Below are 24,936 nucleotides of genomic sequence, written 5' to 3' on the forward strand. Positions count from 1 at the left end.
GGTGCGATATTACTACAGATATAATTTATGGCTCCACTGTACCATGTAGTAAACATTAATGTTAATATAATAACATTATTATTATTATTATTTTTTTTTTTTACATACACAAAAGAACTGACATATGCTCTAACTGCACCATCTGGAGGCAGAGCACTCACCTACCCTAATGTTACTATTTACCCCAGAGGCTGGACACCACCCCGAATATAGGGGGTCATTCTGACCTGTTCGCTCGCTGCGTTTTAACGCAGCAGACTGAACGGGTCCCTACTGCGCATGCCAGACGGCTGAAGGCCATAGTAGGGATACGATCGCCTCTGCCTGATTGACAGGCAGAGGCAATCGCTGGGCGGGAGGGGGTGGAACGGCGGCGTTTGGCCGCCGTTTCGTGGGTTTGGTCCGGCCAACGCAGGCGTGGTCAGACCGAACGGGGGGTGGGCCGCAGCGGCTGCTTGACGTCACACGCAGCCGCTGCGGCCGGGGAGCGATGAGTAGCTAAAGCTGCGCTGGTCGGCAGCTACTCTTGAAGTGCAAAGGCATCGCCACTGTGCGATGCCTTTGCACTTCTGCGAGGGGGGGGGGCGGCACTGACATGCAGGGCGGGCTAGCCCTGTGCTGTGCGTCCCCCCGCATGTCAGGGAAGAAGATCGTAGCTGTACTAAATTTAGCACAGCTGCGATCAACTCGGAATGACCCCCATAGTGAGCAGCACGCCACCTTCTCATGACAATGAGGGTGATTCAGACCTGATCGTAGATGTGCTGAATTTAGCACATCTACAAGCAGCTTCCCTGACATGCAGGGGGACGCCCAGCACAGGGCTAGTCCGCCCTACATGTCAGTCCCTGCCCCGTCGCACCAGTACAAAAGCATCGCACAGCGGCGATGCTTTTGTACTGGAAGAGTAGCGCACTACCAGCGCAGCCCCTGGGCGCTGGAAGGAGCTACTTGTCGCTGCTCGGGTCGCAGTGGCTGCTTGTGATGTCAGGCAGCCGCTGTGGCCCGCCTCCCCCCCACAACGGTCTGGGCATGCCTGCGTTGCCCGGACCATGCCCCCTAAACGGCGGCCAAACGCCACCGGCCAGCCTCCGCTTGCCCCTCCCACCCAGCGACGGTCTCTGCCTGTAAATCAGGCAGAGGCGATCGAAGGGTAAAGACAGCAATCGGCTGTCTGGCATGCACTGGCGCATGCGCACTTCAGAGCTGATCTGAATTAGCCCCAACATTAGTGCCCAAAAACACTCTCTTTAATTATAACGGACTGCGGAGTTAAAGAGCCACTGTGATCTTGGAGGTATCCTGACAGAGGGCCTAATTCAGAGATGTGCCCAAACCAATGTTTACGTAAATCTCCAATGTTTTTTTTTGATCTGCGCCACACATGTGCACACCCAGGGCTGCAATGTCGCTCAGAGAGCCCAAAACGCTGCAGCAGAATTGAAACCCATTTTGTTGTCTAGTTTTTCCCAATTTGTTTTTTGCCATTTTAAATTTCTATTATTTTTGTATTGTTATTTATCCTATTGTAATTCTTGCATGGCGCTGCATACACTTCGTGACACCTATAAATAAATAAGTAATAATTTTACACTCTTCCATGGTTGCATCCAACTTTGCCTTGATTAGCATCCGAAGCCTGGACACCTCTTGCCGCTTCAGCTCATCCAGCTTGGTCCTCACGTGGTGGCTCACAAAGTCCAGCTCCTTGCTGAGCTTTCCGCTCTGAGGAGAGGCACAAACATAGCTGGTAACTCACCAGGATCCTAAACACAGCACCTTACGCTAATTTGGAGAACGTGAGAACAATGTAAATGGAACAAGTAATATAGACTAAAACACAGGTTCTCAAACTCGGTCCTCAGGACCCCAAACAGTGCATGTTTTGCAGGTCTCCTCACAGAAATGCAAGTGAAATAATTAGCTCCACCTGTGGATCTTTTAAAATGTGTCTGTGAGTAATTAATACACCTGTGCACCTGCTGGGTTACCTGCAAAACATGCACTGTGTGGGGTCCTGAGGACAGAGTTTGAGAACCTGTGGACTAAAACATAGTCACAGAGAACCCAAACAGGATGCGGTGAATATGCTGGCTGTTGGATCTCGGCAGCCAAAATACAGACACTGGAATCTTGACACCTGTTAGAATCCAGACGACGGAACTCCGAAAGGGGCAGCCTGCATCCTGACCATTAGACCAGCCGGCGGGTTAGGTTTAGGCATGGTAAGAGGGGGAGGGGGGTCCGGGTCAGGCTGCGGGTGGGTTAGGTTTAGGCAGCGGGGACAGGAAGTTAGGTTTAGGCACCTCATGGGTGTGGTTAGGTTCTGGCACTACAGGGGAGGTTACGTTTAGGCTGCCTAGGGAGAGGGGGAAATACCCTCTACTCACCCCTGTCGGGATTTTAAACAGGAACCCGGCGTCCGCATTATGAACGCCGGGATCCCGGATGGCGGTTATCCATACTGATTCCCCCCAAATACATGTTCTAAAGCAGGTTTCAGGCTCCACAGAAGGGGAAAAGCATTTAAATGGTCTAGAACAGTGATGGCTAACCTTGACACTCCAGCTGTTGTTGAACTACATATCCCAGCATGCCCTGCTACAGTTTTGTTATTTGGCCATGCTAAAACTGATGCAGGGCATGCTGGGATGTGTAGTTCAACAACAGCTGGAGTGTCAAGGTTAGCCATCACTGGTCTAGAAAAATAAGAATTTACTTACCGATAATTCTATTTCTCGTAGTCCGTAGTGGATGCTGGGGACTCCGTAAGGACCATGGGATAGCGGCTCCGCAGGAGACTGGGCACAAAAGTAAAGCTTTAGAACTACCTGGTGTGCACTGGCTCCTCCCCCTATGACCCTCCTCCAAGCCTTAGTTAGGATACTGTGCCCGGACGAGCGTACACAATAAGGAAGGATTTTGAATCCCGGGTAAGACTCATACCAGCCACACCAATCACACCGTACAACTCGTGATCTAAACCCAGTTAACAGCATGATAACAGAGGAGCCTCTAGAAAAGATGGCTCACTACAGCAATAACCCGATTTTTGGTAACAATAACTATGTACCAGTATTGCAGACAATCCGCACTTGGGATGGGCGCCCAGCATCCACTACGGACTACGAGAAATAGAATTATCGGTAAGTAAATTCTTATTTTCTCTAACGTCCTAAGTGGATGCTGGGGACTCCGTAAGGACCATGGGGATTATACCAAAGCTCCCAAACGGGCGGGAGAGTGCGGATGACTCTGCAGCACCAAATGAGAGAACTCCAGGTCCTCCTCAGCCAGGGTATCAATTTTGTAGAATTTTACAAACGTATTTGCTCCTGACCAAGTAGCTGCTCGGCAAAGTTGTAAAGCCGAGACCCCTCGGGCAGCCGCCCAAGATGAGCCCATCTTCCTTGTGGAGTGGGCATTTACAGATTTTTGGCTGTGGCAGGCCTGCCACAGAATGTGCAAGCTGAATTGTACTACAAATCCAACGAGCAATAGTCTGCTTAGAAGCAGGAGCACCCAGCTTGTTGGGTGCATACAGGATAAACAGAGAGTCAGATTTTCTGACTCCAGCCGTCCTGGAAACATATATTTTCAGGGCCCTGACAACGTCTAGCAACTTGGAGTCCTCCAAGTCCCTAGTAGCCGCAGGCACCACAATAGGTTGGTTCAGGTGAAACGCTGAAACCACCTTAGGGAGAAACTGAGGACGAGTCCTCAATTCCGGCCTGTCCGAATGGAAAATCAGATAAGGGCTTTTACAGGATAAAGCCGCCAATTCTGACACGCGCCTGGCCCAGGCCAGGGCCAACAGCATGACCACTTTCCATGTGAGATATTTTAACTCCACAGATTTAAGTGGTTCAAACCAATGTGACTTTTGGAACCCAAAAACTACATTGAGATCCCAAGGTGCCACTGGAGGCACAAAAGGAGGCTGTATATGCAGTACCCCTTTTACAACGTCTGAACTTCAGGGACTGAAGCTAGTTCTTTTTGGAAGAAAATTGACAGGGCCGAAATTTGAACCTTAATGGACCCCAATTTCAGGCCCATAGACACTCCTGTTTGCAGGAAATGTAGGAATCGACCCAGTTGAATTTCCTCCGTCGGGCCTTACTGGCCTCGCACCACGCAACATATTTTCGCCAAATGCGGTGATAATGTTTTGCGGTTACATCCTTCCTGGCTTTGATCAGGATAGGGATGACTTCATCAGGAATGCCTTTTTTCCTTCAGGATCCGGCGTTCAACCGCCATGCCGTCAAACGCAGCCGCGGTAAGTCTTGGAACAGACAGGGTCCTTGCTGGAGCAGGTCCCTTCTTAGAGGTAGAGGCCACGGATCCTCCGTGAGCATCTCTTGAAGTTCCGGTTACCAAGTCCTTCTTGGCCAATCCGGAGCCACGAATATAGTGCTTACTCCTCTCCATCTTATCAATCTCAGTACCTTGGGTATGAGAGGCAGATGAGGGAACACATACACTGACTGGTACACCCACAGTGTTACCAGAGCGTCTACAGCTATTGCCTGAGGGTCCCTTGACCTGGCGCAATAGCTGTCGAGTTTTTCCCAACGGTTTATAATCATGTGGAAGACTTCTGGGTGAAGTCCCCACTCTCCCGGGTGGAGGTCGTGTCTGCTGAGGAAGTCTGCTTCCCAGTTGTCCACTCCCGGAATTGCTGACAGTGCTATCACATGATTTTCCGCCCAGCGAAGAATCCTTGCAGCTTCTGCCATTGCCCTCCTGCTTCTTGTGCCACCCTGTCTGTTTACGTGGGTGACTGCCGTGATGTTGTCCGACTGGATCAACACCGGCTGACCTTGAAGCAGAGGTCTTGCTAAGCTTAGAGCATTGTAAATGGCCCTTAGCTTCAGGGTATTTATGTGAAGTGATGTCTCCAGGCTTGACCATAAGCCCTGGAAATTCCTTCCCTGTGTGACTGCTCCCCAGCCTCGCAGGCTGGCATCCGTGGTCACCAGGACCCAGTCCTGAATGCCGAATCGGCGGCCCTCTAGAAGATGAGCACTCTGCAACCAACACAGGAGGGACACCCTTGTTCTTGGTGACAGGGTTATCCGCTGATGCATCTTAAGATGCGACCCGGACCATTTGTCCAGCAGGTCCCACTGGAAAGTTCTTGCGTGGAATCTGCCGAATGGGATTGCTTCGTAGGAAGCCACCATTTTACCCAGAACCCTTGTGCATTGATGCACTGAGACTTGGCTCGGTTTTAGGAGGTTCCGGACTAGCTCGGATAACTCCCTGGCTTTCTCCTCCGGGAGAAACACCTTTTTCTGGACTTTGTCCAGGATCATCCCTAGGAACAGAAGACGAGTCGTCGGAACCAGCTGCGATTTTGGAATATTGAGAATCCAATCGTGCTGCCGCAACACTACCTGAGATAGTGCTACACCGACCTCCAACTGTTCCCTGGATCTTACCCTTATCAGGGAATCGTCCAAGTAAGGGATAACTAAAATTCCCTTCCTTCGAAGGAATATCATCATTTCGGCCATTACCTTGGTAAAGACCCGGGGTGCCGTGGACCATCCATACGGCAGCGTCTGAACTGATAGTGACAGTTCTGTACCATAAACCTGAGGTACCCTTGGTGAGAAGGGTAAATTTGGACATGAAGGTAAGCATCCTTGATGTCCCGAGACATCATGTAGTCCCCTTCTTCCAGGTTCGCAATCACTGCTCTGAGTGACTCAATCTTGAATTTGAACCTCTGTATGTAAGTGTTCAAAGATTTTAGATTTAGAATCGGTCTCACCGAGCCGTCCGGCTTCGGTACCACAACAGTGTGGAATAATATCCCGTTCCCTGTTGCAGGAGGGGTACCTTGATTATCACCTGCTGGGAATACAGCTTGTGAATGGCTTCCAAAACGGTCTCCCTGTCAGAAGGAGACATCGGTAAAGCCGACTTTAGGAAACGGCGAGGGGGAGACGTCTCGAATTCCAATTTGTACCCCTGAGATATCACCTGAAGGATCCAGGGGTCTACTTGCGAGTGAGCCCACTGCGCGCTGAAATTCATTGAGACGGGCCCCCCACCGTGCCTGATTCTGCTTGTAAAGCCCCAGCGTCATACTGAGGGCTTGGCAGAGGCGGGAGAGGGTTTCTGTTCCTGGGAACTGGCTGATTTCTGCAGCCTTTTTCCTCTCCCTCTGTCACGGGGCAGAAATGAGGAACCTTTTGCCCGCTTGTCCACGAAAAGACTGCGCCTGATAATACGGCGTCTTCTCATGTTGAGAGGCGACCTGGGGTACAAACGTGGATTTCCCAGCTGTTGCCGTGGCCACCAGGTCTGAAAGACCGACCCCAAATAACTCCTCCCCTTAATAAGGCAATACTTCCAAATGCCGTTTGAAATCCGCATCACCTGACCACTGTCGTGTCCATAACCCTCTACTGGTAGAAATGGACAACGCACTTAGACTTGATGCCAGTCAGCAAATATTCCGCTGTGCATCACGCATATATAGAAATGCATCTTTTAAATGCTCTATAGGCAAAAATATACTGTCCCTATCTAGGGTATCAATATTTTCAGTCAGGGAATCCGACCACGCCAACCCAGCACTGCACATCCAGGCTGAGGCGATTGCTGGTCGCAGTATAACACCAGTATGTGTGTAAATACATTTTAGGATACCCTCCTGCTTTCTATCAGCAGGATCCTTAAGGGCGGCCATCTCAGGAGAGGGTAGAGCCCTTACAAGCGTGTGAGCGCTTTATCCACCCTAGGGGGTGTTTCCCAACGCACCCTAACCTCTGGCGGGAAAGGATATAATGCCAATAACATTTTAGAAATTATCAGTTGTTATCGGGGGAAACCCACGCATCATCACACACCTCATTTAATTTCTCAGATTCAGGAAAACTACAGGTAGTTTTTCCTCACCAAACATAATACCCCTTTTTGGTGGTACTCGTATTATCAGAAATGTGTAAAACATTTTTCATTGCCTCCATCATGTAACGTGTGGCCCTACTGGAAGTCACATTTGTCTCTTCACCGTCGACACTGGAGTCAGTATCCGTGTCGGCGTCTATATCTGCCATCTGAGGTAACGGGCGCTTTAGAGCCCCTGACGGCCTATGAGACGTCTGGACAGGCACAAGCTGAGTAGCCGGCTGTCTCATGTCAACCACTGTCTTTTATACAGAGCTGACACTGTCACGTAATTCCTTCCAACAGTTCATCCACTCAGGTGTCGACCCCCTAGGGGGTGACATCACTATTACAGGCAATCTGCTCCGTCTCCACATCATTTTTCTCCTCATACATGTCGACACAAACGTACCGACACACAGCACACACACAGGGAATGCTCTGATAGAGGACAGGACCCCACTAGCCCTTTGGGGAGAAAGAGGGAGAGTTTGCCAGCACACACCAGAGCGCTATATATATACAGGGATAACCTTATATAAGTGTTTTTCCCCTTATAGCTGCTGTATCTTTAATACTGCGCGTAATTAGTGCCCCCCCTCTCTTTTTTAACCCTTTCTGTAGTGTAGTGACTGCAGGGGAGAGCCAGGGAGCTTCCCTCCAACGGAGCTGTGAGGGAAAATGGCGCCAGTGTGCTGAGGAGATAAGGCCGCCGATAAGGGGGCGGAGCCTATCTCCCGTTTTTCTATGTATTCTGGCAGGGGTTAAATGCATCCATATAGCCCAGGAGCTATATGTGATGCATTTTTTTGCCATCCAAGGTGTTTTTATTGCGTCTCAGGGCGCCCCCCCCCCCCAGCGCCCTGCACCCTCAGTGACCGGAGTGTGAAGTGTGCTGAGAGCAATGGCGCACAGCTGCAGTGCTGTGCGCTACCTTGTTGAAGACAGGACGTCTTCTGCCGCCGATTTTCCGGACCTCTTCTGTCTTCTGGCTCTGTAAGGGGGCCGGCGGCGCGGCTCTGGGACCCATCCATGGCTGGGCCTGTGATCGTCCCTCTGGAGCTAATGTCCAGTAGCCTAAGAAGCCCAATCCACTCTGCACGCAGGTGAGTTCGCTTCTTCTCCCCTTAGTCCCTCGATGCAGTGAGCCTGTTGCCAGCAGGTCTCACTGAAAATAAAAAACCTAAAACTAAACTTTTCACTAAGCAGCTCAGGAGAGCCACCTAGTGTGCACCCTTCTCGTTCGGGCACAAAAATCTAACTGAGGCTTGGAGGAGGGTCATAGGGGGAGGAGCCAGTGCACACCAGGTAGTTCTAAAGCTTTACTTTTGTGCCCAGTCTCCTGCTGAGCCGCTATCCCATGGTCCTTACGGAGTCCCCAGCATCCACTTAGGACGTTAGAGAAATGTGACATACAGATTTCGGGGATGGTCCTTAGGGGATTAATGTGCAAAATATTCCCAAGTATAATAAATATCCTATGTAAAAAGGCAGGAAGATGAATATTGTGAAGGAGAGGCAACATAATACGCAGGAAACAGCCGTATCTCCTTATCTGCCATGAATTGCTAGAGTCTATGATAAATATGTACTTTGCTCCTCCACCTGGCCAAAACCAACAAGCTGAAAAGCAAACATGATTATGCCGAGATAAGGGCTCCACACGCAAGGCAGACTTAGTAACTGGCTCATCCACACAGAATCTTACCTTGATGTCTTCTGCATCAGCAGCCTGAAGCTTCTCCCGGAAATGCCCATCTGTCTCCAGAACATCAATGACCTCCCGCAGGTACCGTTCATAGTACAGTCCAGTGTCCTGTAACAAGGAGAGTACGGTTACAAGGATATCCAGGTAGGCAGCTACTGACCACTGAGACAGATACCGCTCCATGGTTTGGCCCAACATAATTGTTCTCAGAGACCAAAAACTGGACACCTTGAATTTCCTCGTCTGAGAGCATAAAAGTGATTTCCGAGTGGCTGCAATCAGTGTACCATGTCATCAGCTAAACCCACAACTTGTGCTGGGTACACACTTGCACCATCCTCAGGGGTTCCAACTACCAGGTCAGACTGTGGAGACAATCCTACTACAGACCTAGTCACTGACTCTACATCCAATCTATGTACTGTATATACACCTGTCCAATTTTGCTGCAACTCTCCAACCTGTTCCTTCTGAAAGGATTGCGTCTTCAATTCTTTGGCAGACCGGTTGTCACTCACAGGGATGAATTGGAAGTAAAATTGGACAAACCAGTCTAATGCCCCCTACAGACTCGGCGATCCGCCGCCGAGCTGCCCGACGGCGGATACAGCCGACCCGGCGGCGGGGGAGAGGTGACAGGGGGAGTAAAGTTTCTTCACTCCCCCCGTCACCCAGCGCCATAGCAATGCATGCTTATATGGACAAGATTGTCCATAATGGCCTGCATGCATAAGGGACGGGGCACCAACGGTGAACGAGCGCAGGGCCGCGCATCGTTCATCGTTGGTGCCTACGCGCTGCACAATATGAACGAGTTCTCGTTCATTAATGAATGAGAACGTTCATATCGTGCAGTGTTATCTGCCAGTGTGTAGGGCCCTTAAGCAGCGTACACACTTCTAAATTGGTCTGGTAATTGGTGATCTGGTTTTTCAGGAGGTTTAAAAATCTTTTGAGAAGACTAGACGAGAACAAAAATTGGATGAAACCAGAGGTCGTGTGAGCGTAGACACTCTACCAATGTCTGACCAACTGGGTGGTCTGAGGTTGGACTGGATGATAATTGGACAAGTGAAGGGGCCTACACACTGGGCGATGGCAGCAATATTATCGACCATCGATATTACAGATGGTCCATATTTTCACCAATGATTTATAGCCTACACACTGGATAATATCGACGGCCAATTTGGACGATATCAGAGTACAGACATCGATATTGTCCAAATTGACTGGCATGTTTTATCGATGATCGTTCAACGAACAATTGCGGGCATGTGCATCGTTCATCGTTGTAGCATACACACTGAAAGATATGAACGATTTATCGTTCATTTCTGAACGATATCGTTTATAGCTTTCAAGATATCGCCCAGTGTGTAGGCCCCTTTAGTAGTGGTCCCTAACGAATAGGCTGCCGTATTATTATCATGTTTATCAGTTCAGTCCATAAAATGGCGGCCGCCTAGTAAGTTTTCCCATTTTACATGGGACTGACTGGATTAAATTTCACAACAGTTTGGTTATCTTCCTGTGATATCATTAATTAGTGTAGGTAATTGCCAGCGGGAACGGCACCTGTCTAAATAATTAACAAGCAAATTAATTTTGAAGTGCTAGTAACAAACACAGATGGGGACAAGCGGTCGTCCCGTCTCCAGAGTCACCAATACGCAGGTCACCTGACCAATGGTCACGCATCACTGTCCCTGCAGCTGCTCCCTGCATAGGTTCCAGGGGAGAGAAAGTAATCTGTCCCCGGTACATACCGCACATCTTACACAAATACCAAAACCTTATCAGTTGGGTAACAGAACAGAAAAGCACTTACTGCAGGTTCCTCTTGTTTCACTGGTTCTTCTTTGTTTGGAGTACCCCGTTCTATCGGCACTGCCAAGTTAAGCCCCAGCAAGGGAAGCAGCAGGAGAAATTGGATATTCATTGTGCTGCAAAGCAAAAATATAACAAAGCATGGGATATATTTCTTCTATACATCAGTATATGGCAACAAAATATCATGGCAGTCCTATGAACAAAAATCTAAACATAACGCACACTATATAATAGCTGTAAAATAAGAATATGAGGCAATTTATACAAGCTCAGCCATGTGCCTGCATGTGTGACCCTGCCATGTATACACAGTGTCGGAACTGGCACAGCACAGGTTGTGTTGGTGAGACCTACCTACCCCCTCTGTTGCGCTCGCCAATGCTTGCAAATAGCTACATGAGCCGTATGAAGATGAGAAATTGACAAAGGGTGGAAGATGGGGAACGAAACAATAAAGTTCAGCTTAAAGAGTGACTAATATTGCATAAAGGCAAACATTTATTTTGTTACGCACAAGCCAGCTACTTCCTGTGCTGAGCAATACTCAAATGATGAAAAACTGTTTAAATAACAAAGTGAAAGACAGAACCACAAAATGACTCTACGGACTAGGAGAAAGGGATTTACCGGTAGGTATTAAAATCCTATTTTCTCTTACGTCCTAGAGGATGCTGGGGACTCCAAAAGGACCATGGGGTCTATACCAAAGCTCCAGACCGGGCGGGAGAGTGCGGACGACTCTGCAGCACCGATTGAGCAAACATGAGGTCCTCATCAGCCAGGGTATCAAACTTATAGAACTTAACAAAAGTGTTTGAACCCGACCACGTAGCTGCTCGGCAAAGTTGAAGTGCTGAGACCCCTCGGGCAGCCGCCCAAAATGAGCCCACCTTCCTGGTAGAATGGGCCTTCACTGACTTCGGCAATGGTAATCCAGCCGTAGAATGAGCGTGCCGAATCGTATTACAAATCCAGCATTCAATAGTCTGCTTGGAAGCAGGATTTCCAATCTTGTTGGAAGCGTACAGGACAAACAGCCTCCGTTTTCCTAATAAGAGCCGTTCTGGCGACATAAATTCTCAAAGCTCTTACGACATCGAGAGACTTTGGCACCGTCACGGCATCCGTAGCCACAATAGGTTGATTTATGTGAAACAAAGACACCACCTTCGGCAGAAATTGTTGACGAGTCCTCAATTCCGCTCTATCCTCATGGAAAATCAAATATGGGCTCTTGTGAGACAAAGCCGCCAATTCCGACACCCGTCTGGTGGACGCCAAGGCCAAAAGCATGACCACCTTCCAAGTGAGAAATTTCAACTCAACCTTTCGCAAAGGTTCAAACCAGTGAGACATAAGAAATTGTAACACCACGTCAAGATCCCACGGTGCCACGGGTGGCACAAACGGAGGATAGATACGCAGCACTCCCTTCACGAAAGTCTGAACTACAGGAAGGGCGGCCAATTCTTTTTGAAAGAAAATAGATAAAGCCAAAATCTGCACTTTGATGGAACCCAATTTCAGGCCTGCATCCACGCCTGCCTGCAAAAAATGGAGGAAACGACCCAGCTGAAACTCCTCCGTAGGAGCTTTCTTGGCTTCACACCACGACACATTTTCTACAAATACGGTGATAATGCTTTGCCATGACCTCCTTTCTAGCCTTAAGGAGAGTGGGGATGACTTCCCTGGGAATACCCTTTCGAGCTAGGATTTGGCGTTCAACCTCCACGCCATCAAACGCAGCCACAGTATGTCTTGAAATACGCACGGCCCCTGCAGTAACAGGTCCTCTCTGAGAGGAAGCGGCCACGGATCTTCTATGAGCAATTCCTGAAGATCCGGATACCAGGCCCTCCGTGGCCAATCTGGAACGACGAGTACTGCCGGAATCCGTGTTCTTCTTATGATCCTCAACACTTTTGGAATGAGAGGAACACATATACCGACTGAAACACCCACGGAGTTACCAGGGCGTCCACTGCACTGGTTTGGGGGTCCCTTGACCTGGAACAATACCTCGGAAGCTTCTTGTTGAGGCGAGACGCCATCATGTCTATTTGAGGAATTCCCCAACGCTTTGTCACTTCTGCAAACACCTCTTGATGAAGAGCCCACTCTCCTGGATGGAGATCGTGTCTGCTGAGGAAGTCTGCTTCCCAGTTGTCCACGCCCGGAAGTAAGACTGCTGACAGAGCGCTCACGTGTTTTTCCGCCCAGCGGATAACTCTTGTGGCCTCCGCAATCACCGCTCTGCTCTTTGTTCCGCCCTGGTGGTTTACGTACGCCACCGCTGTTACGTTGTCCGACTGAATAAGGACAGGTAGACCTCGAAGAATGCAAACTTATGTATGTTTCTTTATGTAATGATTTCTTGTAAATGTCATTGCATGTGTGGGGAAGTAGCTCATGCTGCATTCAGACTGCAAATGCCGGATCCTACCCGGTAAGACAAACGTGTACTTACCGGGTGGGATCCGGCATTTGCACTCCGCTGCTGGCTTTCCGACCCGGCAATATACCGGGTCGGTTGCCATAACAACGGACCGCGCAGCAGCAGCAGGGGCGGGGGTGGAGGCGGCGTCGGGAGATGAGCTCATCTCCAGCGCCGCCTCTCCCTATCTTGTGAATGGGAACCGTGTCGCATCGACACGGCTCCCATTCACACCGCACCTGACCCGGTAATCAACCCGGGTAAAACCCTTCTTTTTTACCGGGTTGATTTACCGGGTCAGGCGACCCGCTAAATCGGCCAGTGTGCTTTCACATCGCACACTGACCCGGTTCGACACGGCAATATGCCGTGTCGGTACCGGGTTATTTGTGCGATGTGAAAGGGGTATCAGTGAAACAGTTTATTATTGCATACTGACTGGTGATTACCTCCTTTGAACATTTACCCATTGTGGTCAGGTGTACTATGTCTTTATATTTAGTAAGGTATAGTCATGGTGTAAAGGACAGAGTATGATTACTGATTAGTAAAAGAAAACAAATACTGAGCAACATCCCCAAACAGGTAATTTCAACTTTAAACTTGTCATTTATTTTGTACGCTCTGGACATGGCTACTACTAACAAATGCACAGAAAATTTTTTTAAAGCTATGTCTGCAAATGCTAGGAGCTTAGGAGACAAAATTCCAGAGCTAATTGCGATAATGACAAGGGATAACCTGGATTTTGTGGCAATTACAGAGTCTTGGTGCAATGAGAATCATGACTGGGACTTAGCTATACCAGGATACAATTTATTTAGGAAAGATAGAATAGGAAGAATAGGAGGAGGGGTAGCAATGTATGTGAAAAAATAAGAATTTACTTACCGATAATTCTATTTCTCGTAGTCCGTAGTGGATGCTGGGGACTCCGTAAGGACCATGGGGAACAGCGGCTCCGCAGGAGACTGGGCACAAAAGAAAAGCTTTAGAACTACCTGGTGTGCACTGGCTCCTCCCCCTATGACCCTCCTCCAAGCCTCAGTTAGGATACTGTGCCCGGACGAGCGTACACAATAAGGAATGATTTTGAATCCCGGGTAAGACTCATACCAGCCACACCAATCACACTGTACAACCTGTGATCTGAACCCAGTTAACAGCATGATAACAGAGGAGCCTCTAGAAAAGATGGCTCACTACAGCAATAACCCGATTTTTTGGTAACAATAACTATGTACCAGTATTGCAGACAATCCGCACTTGGGATGGGCGCCCAGCATCCACTACGGACTACGAGAAATAGAATTATCGGTAAGTAAATTCTTATTTTCTCTAACGTCCTAAGTGGATGCTGGGGACTCCGTAAGGACCATGGGGATTATACCAAAGCTCCCAAACGGGCGAGAGAGTGCGGATGACTCTGCAGAACCAAATGAGAGAACTCCAGGTCCTCCTCAGCCAGGGTATCAATTTTGTAGAATTTTACAAACGTATTTGCTCCTGACCAAGTAGCTGCTCGGCAAAGTTGTAAAGCCGAGACCCCTCGGGCAGCCGCCCAAGATGAGCCCATCTTCCTTGTGGAGTGGGCATTTACAGATTTTTGGCTGTGGCAGGCCTGCCACAGAATGTGCAAGCTGAATTGTACTACAAATCCAACGAGCAATAGTCTGCTTAGAAGCAGGAGCACCCAGCTTGTTGGGTGCATACAGGATAAACAGCGAGTCAGATTTTCTGACTCCAGCCGTCCTGGAAATATATATTTTCAGGGCCCTGACAACGTCTAGCAACTTGGAGTCCTCCAAGTCCCTAGTAGCCGCAGGCACCACAATAGGTTGGTTCAGGTGAAACGCTGAAACCACCTTAGGGAGAAACTGAGGACGAGTCCTCAATTCCGCCCTGTCCGAATGGAAAATCAGATAAGGGCTTTTACAGGATAAAGCCGCCAATTCTGACACGCGCCTGGCCCAGGCCAGGGCCAACAGCATGACCACTTTCCATGTGAGATATTTTAACTCCACAGATTTAAGTGGTTCAAACCAATGTGACTTTTTTGGAACCCAAAAACTACATTGAGATCCCAAGGTGCCACTGGAGGCACAAAAAGGAGGCTGTATATGCAGTACCCCTTTTACAACGTCTGAACTTCAGGGACTGAAGCTAGTTCTTTTTGGAAGAAAATTGACAGGGCCGAAATTTGAACCTTAATGGACCCCAATTTCAGGCCCATAGACACTCCTGTTTGCAGGAAATGTAGGAATCGACCCAGTTGAATTTCCTCCATCGGGCCTTACTGGCCTCGCACCACGCAACATATTTTCGCCAAATGCGGTGATAATGTTTTGCGGTTACATCCTTCCTGGCTTTGATCAGGATAGGGATGACTTCATCCGGAATGCCTTTTTTGCTTCAGGATCCGGCGTTCAACCGCCATGCCGTCAAACGCAGTCGCGGTAAGTCTTGGAACAGACAGGGTCCTTGCTGGAGCAGGTCCCTTCTTAGAGGTAGAGGCCACGGATCCTCCATGAGCATCTCTTGAAGTTCCGGTTACCAAGTCCTTCTTGGCCAATCCGGAGCCACGAATATAGTGCTTACTCCTCTCCATCTTATCAATCTCAGTACCTTGGGTATGAGAGGCAGATGAGGGAACACATACACTGACTGGTACACCCACGGTGTTACCAGAGCGTCTACAGCTATTGCCCTAGGGTCCCTTGACCTGGCGCAATACCTGTCGAGTTTTTCCCAACGGTTTATAATCATGTGGAAGACTTCTGGGTGAAGTCCCCACTCTCCCGGGTGGAGGTCGTGTCTGCTGAGGAAGTCTGCTTCCCAGTTGTCCACTCCCGGAATTGCTGACAGTGCTATCACATGATTTTCCGCCCAGCGAAGAATCCTTGCAGCTTCTGCCATTGCCCTCCTGCTTCTTGTGCCACCCTGTCTGTTTACGTGGGTGACTGCCGTGATGTTGTCCGACTGGATCAACACCGGCTGACCTTGAAGCAGAGGTCTTGCTAAGCTTAGAGCATTGTAAATGGCCCTTAGCTTCAGGATATTTATGTGAAGTGATGTCTCCAGGCTTGACCATAAGCCCTGGAAATTCCTTCCCTGTGTGACTGCTCCCCAGCCTCGCAGGCTGGCATCCGTGGTCACCAGGACCCAGTCCTGAATGCCGAATCTGCGGCCCTCTAGAAGATGAGCACTCTGCAACCACCACAGGAGGGACACCCTTGTTCTTGGTGACAGGGTTATCCGCTGATGCATCTGAAGATGCGACCTGGACCATTTGTCCAGCAGGTCCCACTGGAAAGTTCTTGCGTGGAATCTGCCGAATGGGATTGCTTCGTAGGAAGCCACCATTTTACCCAGAACCCTTGTGCATTGATGCACTGAGACTTGGCTCGGTTTTAGGAGGTTCCTGACGAGCTCGGATAACTCCCTGGCTTTCTCCTCTGGGAGAAACACCTTTTTCTGGACTGTGTCCAGGATCATCCCTAGGAACAGAAGACGAGTCGTCGGAACCAGCTGCGATTTTGGAATATTGAGAATCCAATCGTGCTGCCGCAACACTACCTGAGATAGTGCTACACCGACCTCCAACTGTTCCCTGGATCTTACCCTTATCAGGGAATCGTCCAAGTAAGGGATAACTAAAATTCCCTTCCTTCGAAGGAATATCATCATTTCGGCCATTACCTTGGTAAAGACCCGGGGTGCCGTGGACCATCCATACGGCAGCGTCTGAACTGATAGTGACAGTTCTGTACCATAAACCTGAGGTACCCTTGGTGAGAAGGGTAAATTTGGACATGAAGGTAAGCATCCTTGATGTCCCGAGACATCATGTAGTCCCCTTCTTCCAGGTTCGCAATCACTGCTCTGAGTGACTCAATCTTGAATTTGAACCTCTGTATGTAAGTGTTCAAAGATTTTAGATTTAGAATCGGTCTCACCGAGCCGTCCGGCTTCGGTACCACAACAGTGTGGAATAATACCCCGTTCCCTGTTGCAGGAGGGGTACCTTGATTATCACCTGCTGGGAATACAGCTTGTGAATGGCTTCCAAAACTGTCTCCCTGTCAGAAGGAGACATCGGTAAAGCCGACTTTAGGAAACGGCGAGGGGGAAACGTCTCGAATTCCAATTTGTACCCCTGAGATATCACCTGAAGGATCCAGGGGTCTACTTGCGAGTGAGCCCACTGCGCGCTGAAATTCATTGAGACGGGCCCCCCACCGTGCCTGATTCTGCTTGTAAAGCCCCAGCGTCATACTGAGGGCTTGGCAGAGGCGGGAGAGGGTTTCTGTTCCTGGGAACTGGCTGATTTCTGCAGCCTTTTTCCTCTCCCTCTGTCACGGGGCAGAAATGAGGAACCTTTTACCCGCTTGTCCACGAAAAGACTGCGCCTGATAATACGGCGTCTTCTCATGTTGAGAGGCGACCTGGGGTACAAACGTGGATTTCCCAGCTGTTGCCGTGGCCACCAGGTCTGAAAGACCGACCCCAATAACTCCTCCCCTTAATAAGGCAATACTTCCAAATGCCGTTTGAAATCCGCATCACCTGACCACTGTCGTGTCCATAACCCTCTACTGGTAGAAATGGACAACGCACTTAGACTTGATGCCAGTCGGCAAATATTCCGCTGTGCATCACGCATATATAGAAATGCATCTTTTAAATGCTCTATAGGCAAAAATATACTGTCCCTATCTAGGGTATCAATATTTTCAGTCAGGGAATCCGACCACGCCAACCCAGCACTGCACATCCAGGCTGAGGCGATTGCTGGTCGCAGTATAACACCAGTATGTGTGTAAATACATTTTAGGATACCCTCCTGCTTTCTATCAGCAGGATCCTTAAGGGCGGCCATCTCAGGAGAGGGTAGAGCCCTTACAAGCATGTGAGCGCTTTATCCACCCTAGGGGGTGTTTCCCAACGCACCCTAACCTCTGGCGGGAAAGGATATAATGCCAATAACATTTTAGAAATTATCAGTTGTTATCGGGGGAAACCCACGCATCATCACACACCTCATTTAATTTCTCAGATTCAGGAAAACTACAGGTAGTTTTTCCTCACCGAACATAATACCCCTTTTTGGTGGTACTCGTATTATCAGAAATGTGTAAAACATTTTTCATTGCCTCAATCATGTAACGTGTGGCCCTACTGGAAGTCACATTTGTCTCTTCAACGTCGACACTGGAGTCAGTATCCGTGTCGGCGTCTATATCTGCCATCTGAGGTAACGGGCGCTTTAGAGCCCCTGACGGCCTATGAGACGTCTGGACAGGCACAAGCTGAGTAGCCGGCTGTCTCATGTCAACCACTGTCTTTTATACAGAGTTGACACTGTCACGTAATTCCTTCCAACAGTTCATCCACTCAGGTGTCGACCCCCTAGGGGGTGACATCACTATTACAGGCAATCTGCTCCGTCTCCACATCATTTTTCTCCTCATACATACCGACATACAGCACACACACAGGGAATGCTCTGATAGAGGACAGGACCCCACTAGCCCTTTGGGGAGACAGAGGGAGAGTTTGCCAGCACACACCAGAGCGCTATATATATATATACAGGGATAACCTTATATAAGTGTTTTTCCCCTTATAGCTGCTGTTTTATTTAATACTGCGCGTAATTAGTGCCCCCCCTCTCTTTTTTAACCCTTTCTGTAGTGTAGTGACTGCAGGGGAGAGCCAGGGAGCTTCCCTCCAACGGAGCTGTGAGGGAAAATGGCGCCAGTGTGCTGAGGAGATAGGCTCCGCCCCCTTATCGGCGGCCTTATCTCCCGTTTTTCTATGTATTCTGGCAGGGGTTAAATGCATCCATATAGCCCAGGAGCTATATGTGATGCATTTTTTGCCATCCAAGGTGTTTTTATTGCGTCTCAGGGCGCCCCCCCCCCCAGCGCCCTGCACCCTCAGTGACCGGAGTGTGAAGTGTGCTGAGAGCAATGGCGCACAGCTGCAGTGCTGTGCGCTACCTTGTTGAAGACAGGACGTCTTCTGCCGCCGATTTTCCGGACCTCTTCTGTCTTCTGGCTCTGTAAGGGGGCCGGCGGCGCGGCTCTGGGACCCATCCATGGCTGGGCCTGTGATCGTCCCTCTGGAGCTAATGTCCAGTAGCCTAAGAAGCCCAATCCACTCTGCACGCAGGTGAGTTCGCTTCTTCTCCCCTTAGTCCCTCGATGCAGTGAGCCTGTTGCCAGCAGGTCTCACTGAAAATAAAAAACCTAAAACTAAACTTTTCACTAAGCAGCTCAGGAGAGCCACCTAGTGTGCACCCTTCTCGTTCGGGCACAAAATCTTAACCGAGGCTTGGAGGAGGGTCATAGGGGGTGGAGCCAGTGCACACCAGGTAGTTCTAAAGCTTTTCTTTTGTGCCCAGTCTCCTGCTGAGCCGCTGTTCCCCATGGTCCTTACGGAGTCCCCAGCATCCACTTAGGACGTTAGAGAAAAAGCATAAATGCTACTTTAATACAAAATATTGAAGCCAAAACTGAGGCCCTTTGGGTCACCATAGAAACTGGGAAGAAGGACATTATTCGCATTGGGGTGATCTATAGACCACCAGGCCAGGGGCAGGATTTGGACAGGAACCTATTGTTGGACATCTCTAAAATGGCTTTTAAGGGAGAAGTCATAATCATGGGAGACTTTAATTTACCTGATGTAAATTGGGAGGGGTCTTTTGCAAGTTCAGCTACAAGTGGCAAATTTCTACATTCCTTACAGGGAGCATCTCTCAAGCAATTGGTGAGGGAGCCCACTCGCAAAGACTCAATATTAGATCTAATTCTTACAAATGGTGATAGGATATCTGATATATATGTGGGTGAGCACCTGGGATCCAGTGATCATCAAGCAGTATGGTTTAGTATAAAGACAGGATCCAACTCCTCTCACACAAAAGCAAAGGTGTTGGATTTTAGAAATGCAGACTTTGCAAAAATGGGGAGATGTTTAAGTGATTCATTGGCAGACTGGAGGAACTTGGAAGGAGTGCAGGAGAGGTGGAAAAAAATGAAAAGTGCATTACTAAGTGCAACAGACCTTTGTATCAAAATGGTTAGGAAAAGCACCAGGAAAAGGAAGCCAGTGTGGTTCACAAAAGTAGTATCAACTAGTGTGAAAGCAAAAAAGATGGCTTTTAGGAAATATAAACAGACTCAAAATAATAACGACAAAGAGGTGTATCTGGACAGACGGAAGGATGCTAAGAAAGTGATCAGACGTGCAAAGGCAGAAGCTGAGGAGAAAATGGCCCAGTCAGTAGATAAAGGGGGCAAAACTTTTTTTAAGTATATAAGTGAAAGGAGAAAATCAAATGGAGGAATAATAAGACTTAAGACAGAGAGTGGGCATTTGGTGGAGGGAGACAAGGCAATAGCAGATCACCTAAATAATTATTTTTGCTCAGTATTTACTACAGAAGAAGGGATGGGGCCACAGTTAAATTGCAAGGACATTCATAAAAATAAGGTAGATGAAAATACATTTACAGAGGAGAAGGTCCTAACAGAACTTTCAAAACTAAAAGTGGATAAATCAATGGGACCAGATGGGATACACCCAAGGATACTCAAAGAGCTAAAAGATGTGCTGGTTACACCTTTAACAGATTTATTTAACCAGTCACTAAATACAGGTGCTATTCCAGAGGACTGGAAAAGAGCAAATGTAGTTCCACTGCACAAAAGTGGAAGCAAGGAAGAAGCAAGTAACTACAGACCAGTAAGCCTTACATCAGTAGTAGGGAAAGTAATGGAAAAACTATTAAAAGAAAGAGTAGTGGAATATCTTAAATCAAACAACTTACAGGATCCAAAAACAGCATGGATTTACTGGTGGGAGATCATGCCAAACAAATCTTATTGACTTTTTTGACTCTGTGATGAAAATAATAGATCAAGGGGGAGCTGTAGATGTAGCATATCTAGACTTTAGTAAGGCATTTGACACTGTCCCACATCGCAGACTGCTAAATAAACTTGAAAGCCTGGGGGTGGATTATAAATCAGTTAAATGGATAAGAACCTGGTTGCAGGATAGGAAACAGACAGTCGTAGTTAATGGAGTGCAATCTATGGAGGGAAATGTTACCAGTGGAGTACCCCAGGGATCTGTACTTGGTCCAGTTCTCTTTAATATCTTTGTTGGTGACATTGCAGATGGTATTGAAGGGAAGATATGCCTTTTTGCAGATGATACAAAGATATGCAACAGGGTAGACACACCGGGAGGGGTCAAACAAATGATTAATGACCTAGGTAGGCTTGAGAAATGGTCAAGAACGTGGCAACTACAGTTTAATGCTAAAAAATGCAAAATCATGCACTTGGGTCTCAAAAACCCAAAGGCTAAGTATAGTATCAAGGGTACTATAATGGAAACTACTGAGGAGGAAAGAGATTTAGGAGTCACTATTTCAAGTGACTTGAAGGCAGGAAAGCAATGCAACAAAGCAATGAGAAAGGCAAGTCAGATGCTTGGTTGCATAGGGAGAGGAATCAGTAGCAGGAAAAAAGAAGTGATAATGCCACTGTATAGGTCATTGGTACGGCCCCATCTGGAATACTGTGTCCAGTTCTGGAGACCCTATCTCCAGAAGGACATAAATACATTAGAGAGTGTACAAAGAAGGGCAACTAAAATGGTGCATGGCCTACATCACAAAACTTACCCGGAAAGGCTAAAAGATCTTAACATGTATAGTTTGGAGGAGAGAAGGGAAAGGGGAGACATGATAGAAACTTTCAAATATATAAAGGGTCTTAACAAAGTTCAGGAGGGAAACATTCTTCAAAGGAAAAGAAGTATTAGAACTCGAGGGCATACATTGAGACTGGAGGGGGGGAGGTTCAGGGGAAATTTAAGGAAAAATTACTTCACAGAAAGGGTAGTGGATAAGTGGAATAGCCTCCCATCAGAGGTGGTAGAGGCTAAGACTGTAGGGCAATTTAAACATGCTTGGGACAGGCATATGAATATCCTTACAAAGAATCAAGGTTAAAAAAGGGTTGAGATTGCCTAAAGGATAAAATAAAAAAGGGGCAGACTAGATGGGCCAAGTGGTTCTTATCTGCCGTCAAATTATATGTTTCTATGTTTAAGGTGTTCCGCTTGCAGAAGGCCGTTGTAAATGGCTATTAACTCCAGAACGTTTATGTGGAGACAAGTTTCCTGGCTTGACCATTTTCCCTGGAAACTTCTTCCTTGCGTGACTGCTCCCCAGCCTCGGAGACTTGCATCCGTGGTCAGCAGGACCCAATCCTGGATCCCGAACCTGCATCCCTCTAGAAGGTGAGAACTTTGCAGCCACCACAGGAGAGAAATTCTGGTCCTGGAAGATAGACTTCTTTTCCGGTGCATATGCAGGTGAGACCCGGACAATTTGTCCAGCAGGTCCCACTGAAACACCTGGTCATGGAACCTGCCAAACGGAATGGCTTCGTAAGCTGCAACCATCTTTTCTAGCACTCGAGTGCGTTGATGAATTGACACTCTTGCCGGTTTCAGAATCTTCTTGACCATGCATTGGATTTCTAGAGCTTTTTCCGCTGGAAAAAACAAACTCTCTGCAGTTTTGTGTCCAGGATCATGCCCAAGAAGGGCAGCCGAGTTGTCGGAATCAACGGAGACCATGATGTTTCAGAACCATCAGGGAGAGTTCCACATTTCTTAGCAACTGCTCCTTCGATCTCGCCTTTATCAGGAGAACGTCCAAGTACGGGATAATTGTGACACCCTGCTTGCGTAGGAGTACCATCATTTCCGCCATCACCTTGGTGAAGACCCTCGGGGCCGTGGAAAGACCAAACGGCAACGTCTGAAATTGGTAATAAGAATCCTGCACCGCATATCTCAGAAAAGCCTGATGTGGAGGATATATCGGGGCGTGTAAGTAGGCATCTTTTATGTCGACTGACGCCATAAAATCCCCCCCTACTAGAATGGAGATCACCGCTCGTAGAGATTCCATCTTGAACTTGAAAGTTTTCAAATACAGATTGAGGGATTTTAGGTTCAGGATCGGTTTGACCGAGTCGTCCGGCTTTGATACGACAAAGAGGCTCGAATAAAACCCTTCTCCCCGTTGAGACGGGGGTACCGGGACAATGACACAGCTTTTGTATCGCAGCACTCACTACTTCCCTTTCTGGGATAGAAACTGGCAAGGCTGATTTGAAAAATCGGTGGGGGGGGGGGGGGGGCACCTCCTGAAATTGCAGTTTGTACCCTTGGGACACTATGTCTAACACCCAAGGATCTAGGCCCGAGTGAAACCAGACCTGACTGAAGAGTCGGAGACACGCCCCCACCGGCACGGACTCCCGTAGGGGAGCCCCAGCGTCATGCGGTGGACTTGGCAGAGGCCGGGGAGGACTTTTGGTCCCGGGAGCCTGACACAGCAGGCGACCTTTTTCCCCTTCCTCTGCCTTTTGAAGCAAGGAAGGACGAGCCTCTTCCTTTTTTTGTATTTATTAGGCCGAAAGGACTGCATCTGATAATGGGGTGCCTTTTTCTGTTGTGCCGGAACATAAGGAAGAAAAGATGACTTACCCGCTGTAGCGGTAGACACCAGGTCAGCGGGGCCATCACCAAACAAGACACTACCTTTACAAGGGAGAGCTTCCATAGCTTTCTTGGAGTCGACATCAGCATTCCATTGATGAATCCAAAACGCTCTCCTGGCCGAGACAGCCATGGCATTGGCCCTTGATCCCAAGAGGCCAATATCCCTCGCCGCATCCTTTAGGTAAGCTGCAGCGTCCCTGATATAACCGAGAGTCAAAAGAATGTTATCCCTATCCAGGGTATCCATGTCAGATGCCAAATTATCAGCCCACTTAGCAATAGCACTACTCACCCAAGCCGATGCCACGACAGGTCTGAGGAGTGCACCCGTAGTGACATAAATGGCCTTTAATGTCGTTTCCTGCTTACGATCCGCAGGATCCTTGAGGGCAGCAGTGTCGGGAGACGGAAGGGCCACCTTCTTGGACAGCCGGGACAGAGCCTTGTCCACATTGGGAGATGACTCCCACTTTTCCCTGTCGTCAGAGGGGAAAGGATATGCCATAAGAATTCTCTTGGGAATCTGCCACCTTTTATCAGGCAATTCCCAGGCCTTTTCACAAAGAGCGTTCAGTTCATGAGAGGGGGGAAACGTCACCTCAGGTTTCTTTCCCTTATACAAACATTCTCTTGTATCAGGAACAGCAGGTACTTCAGAAATATGTAAAACATCTTTAATAGCCACAATCATGTACTGAATACTCTTAACCAATTTTGGATGTAAACTGGCCTCACTATAGTCGACACTGGAGTCAGAGTCCGTGTCGGTATTCATATCAGCTATTTGGGTAAATGAACGCTTTTGTGACCCTGAGGGGGCCTGTACCTGGGATAAGGCGTCCTCCATGGATTTTCTCCACGTTTGTGTCTGAAAATCAGATTTATCCAGCCTCTTAGACAATAACGCCACATTTGTATTTAATGTACTCAACATATTCACCCAATCAGCAGTCGGCGGTGCAGACAGTCACTCCCAAATCCTTCTCTGCGCCCCCAGTAACTTCCTCCGGGGAGGAGCACTCAGCCTCAGACATGTCGACACACTATACCGACACACACACACTGGCAATAGGGGACAGACCCACAGGGAAGCCTGTTAGAGAGAACACAGAGGAAGTACCAGCTCTCACCCCAGCGCCCATATACTACTGAAAAAATAATATATGATCACTGCGCTGTTTAAATAGCACCAAATGACTGCCGCCCCCCCCCCCCCCCCCCCGTTTTGCTCCCTGCACTTGCTAAGGAGAGTGGAGGTCCGGGCCAGCGTCTCTGCAAAGAGAGAAAATGGCGCTGGTAAGCTGTGAGGGCTGAGCCACGCCCCCTCCCGGCGCGCTGTAGTCCCGCTCAAATTCAAATATTTATACTGGCGGGGGTCTCATATTTAGTGCCTAGGCACTGAAAATATGCTCTTTTGTTTTAAACACCTCAGTAACCTGCTGCCCAGGGCGCCCCC

At 48.5% G+C, this 24,936-nt stretch overlaps 1 protein-coding gene across 4 annotated transcripts in view; it reads right to left on the reverse strand.

The window, feature by feature from the left end:
- LOC134966014 (nucleobindin-2-like) overlaps positions 1–24,936 on the reverse strand; it is an 83,365-nt gene that overhangs the window by 15,636 nt on the left and 42,793 nt on the right. For all 4 annotated transcript variants that reach the window (XM_063942464.1, XM_063942463.1, XM_063942466.1 and 1 more), the window contains 3 exons: positions 10,446–10,560; positions 8,615–8,722; positions 1,593–1,725 (listed from right to left, as the gene is read on the reverse strand). In XM_063942464.1, the coding sequence (XP_063798534.1) occupies positions 1,593–1,725; positions 8,615–8,722; positions 10,446–10,560 (356 nt within the window). The remainder of the gene's footprint in view (positions 1–1,592; positions 1,726–8,614; positions 8,723–10,445; positions 10,561–24,936) is intronic.

The sequence above is a fragment of the Pseudophryne corroboree genome, chromosome 10, assembly GCF_028390025.1.
Source record: "Pseudophryne corroboree isolate aPseCor3 chromosome 10, aPseCor3.hap2, whole genome shotgun sequence".
Classification (NCBI taxonomy): Eukaryota; Metazoa; Chordata; class Amphibia; order Anura; family Myobatrachidae; genus Pseudophryne; species Pseudophryne corroboree.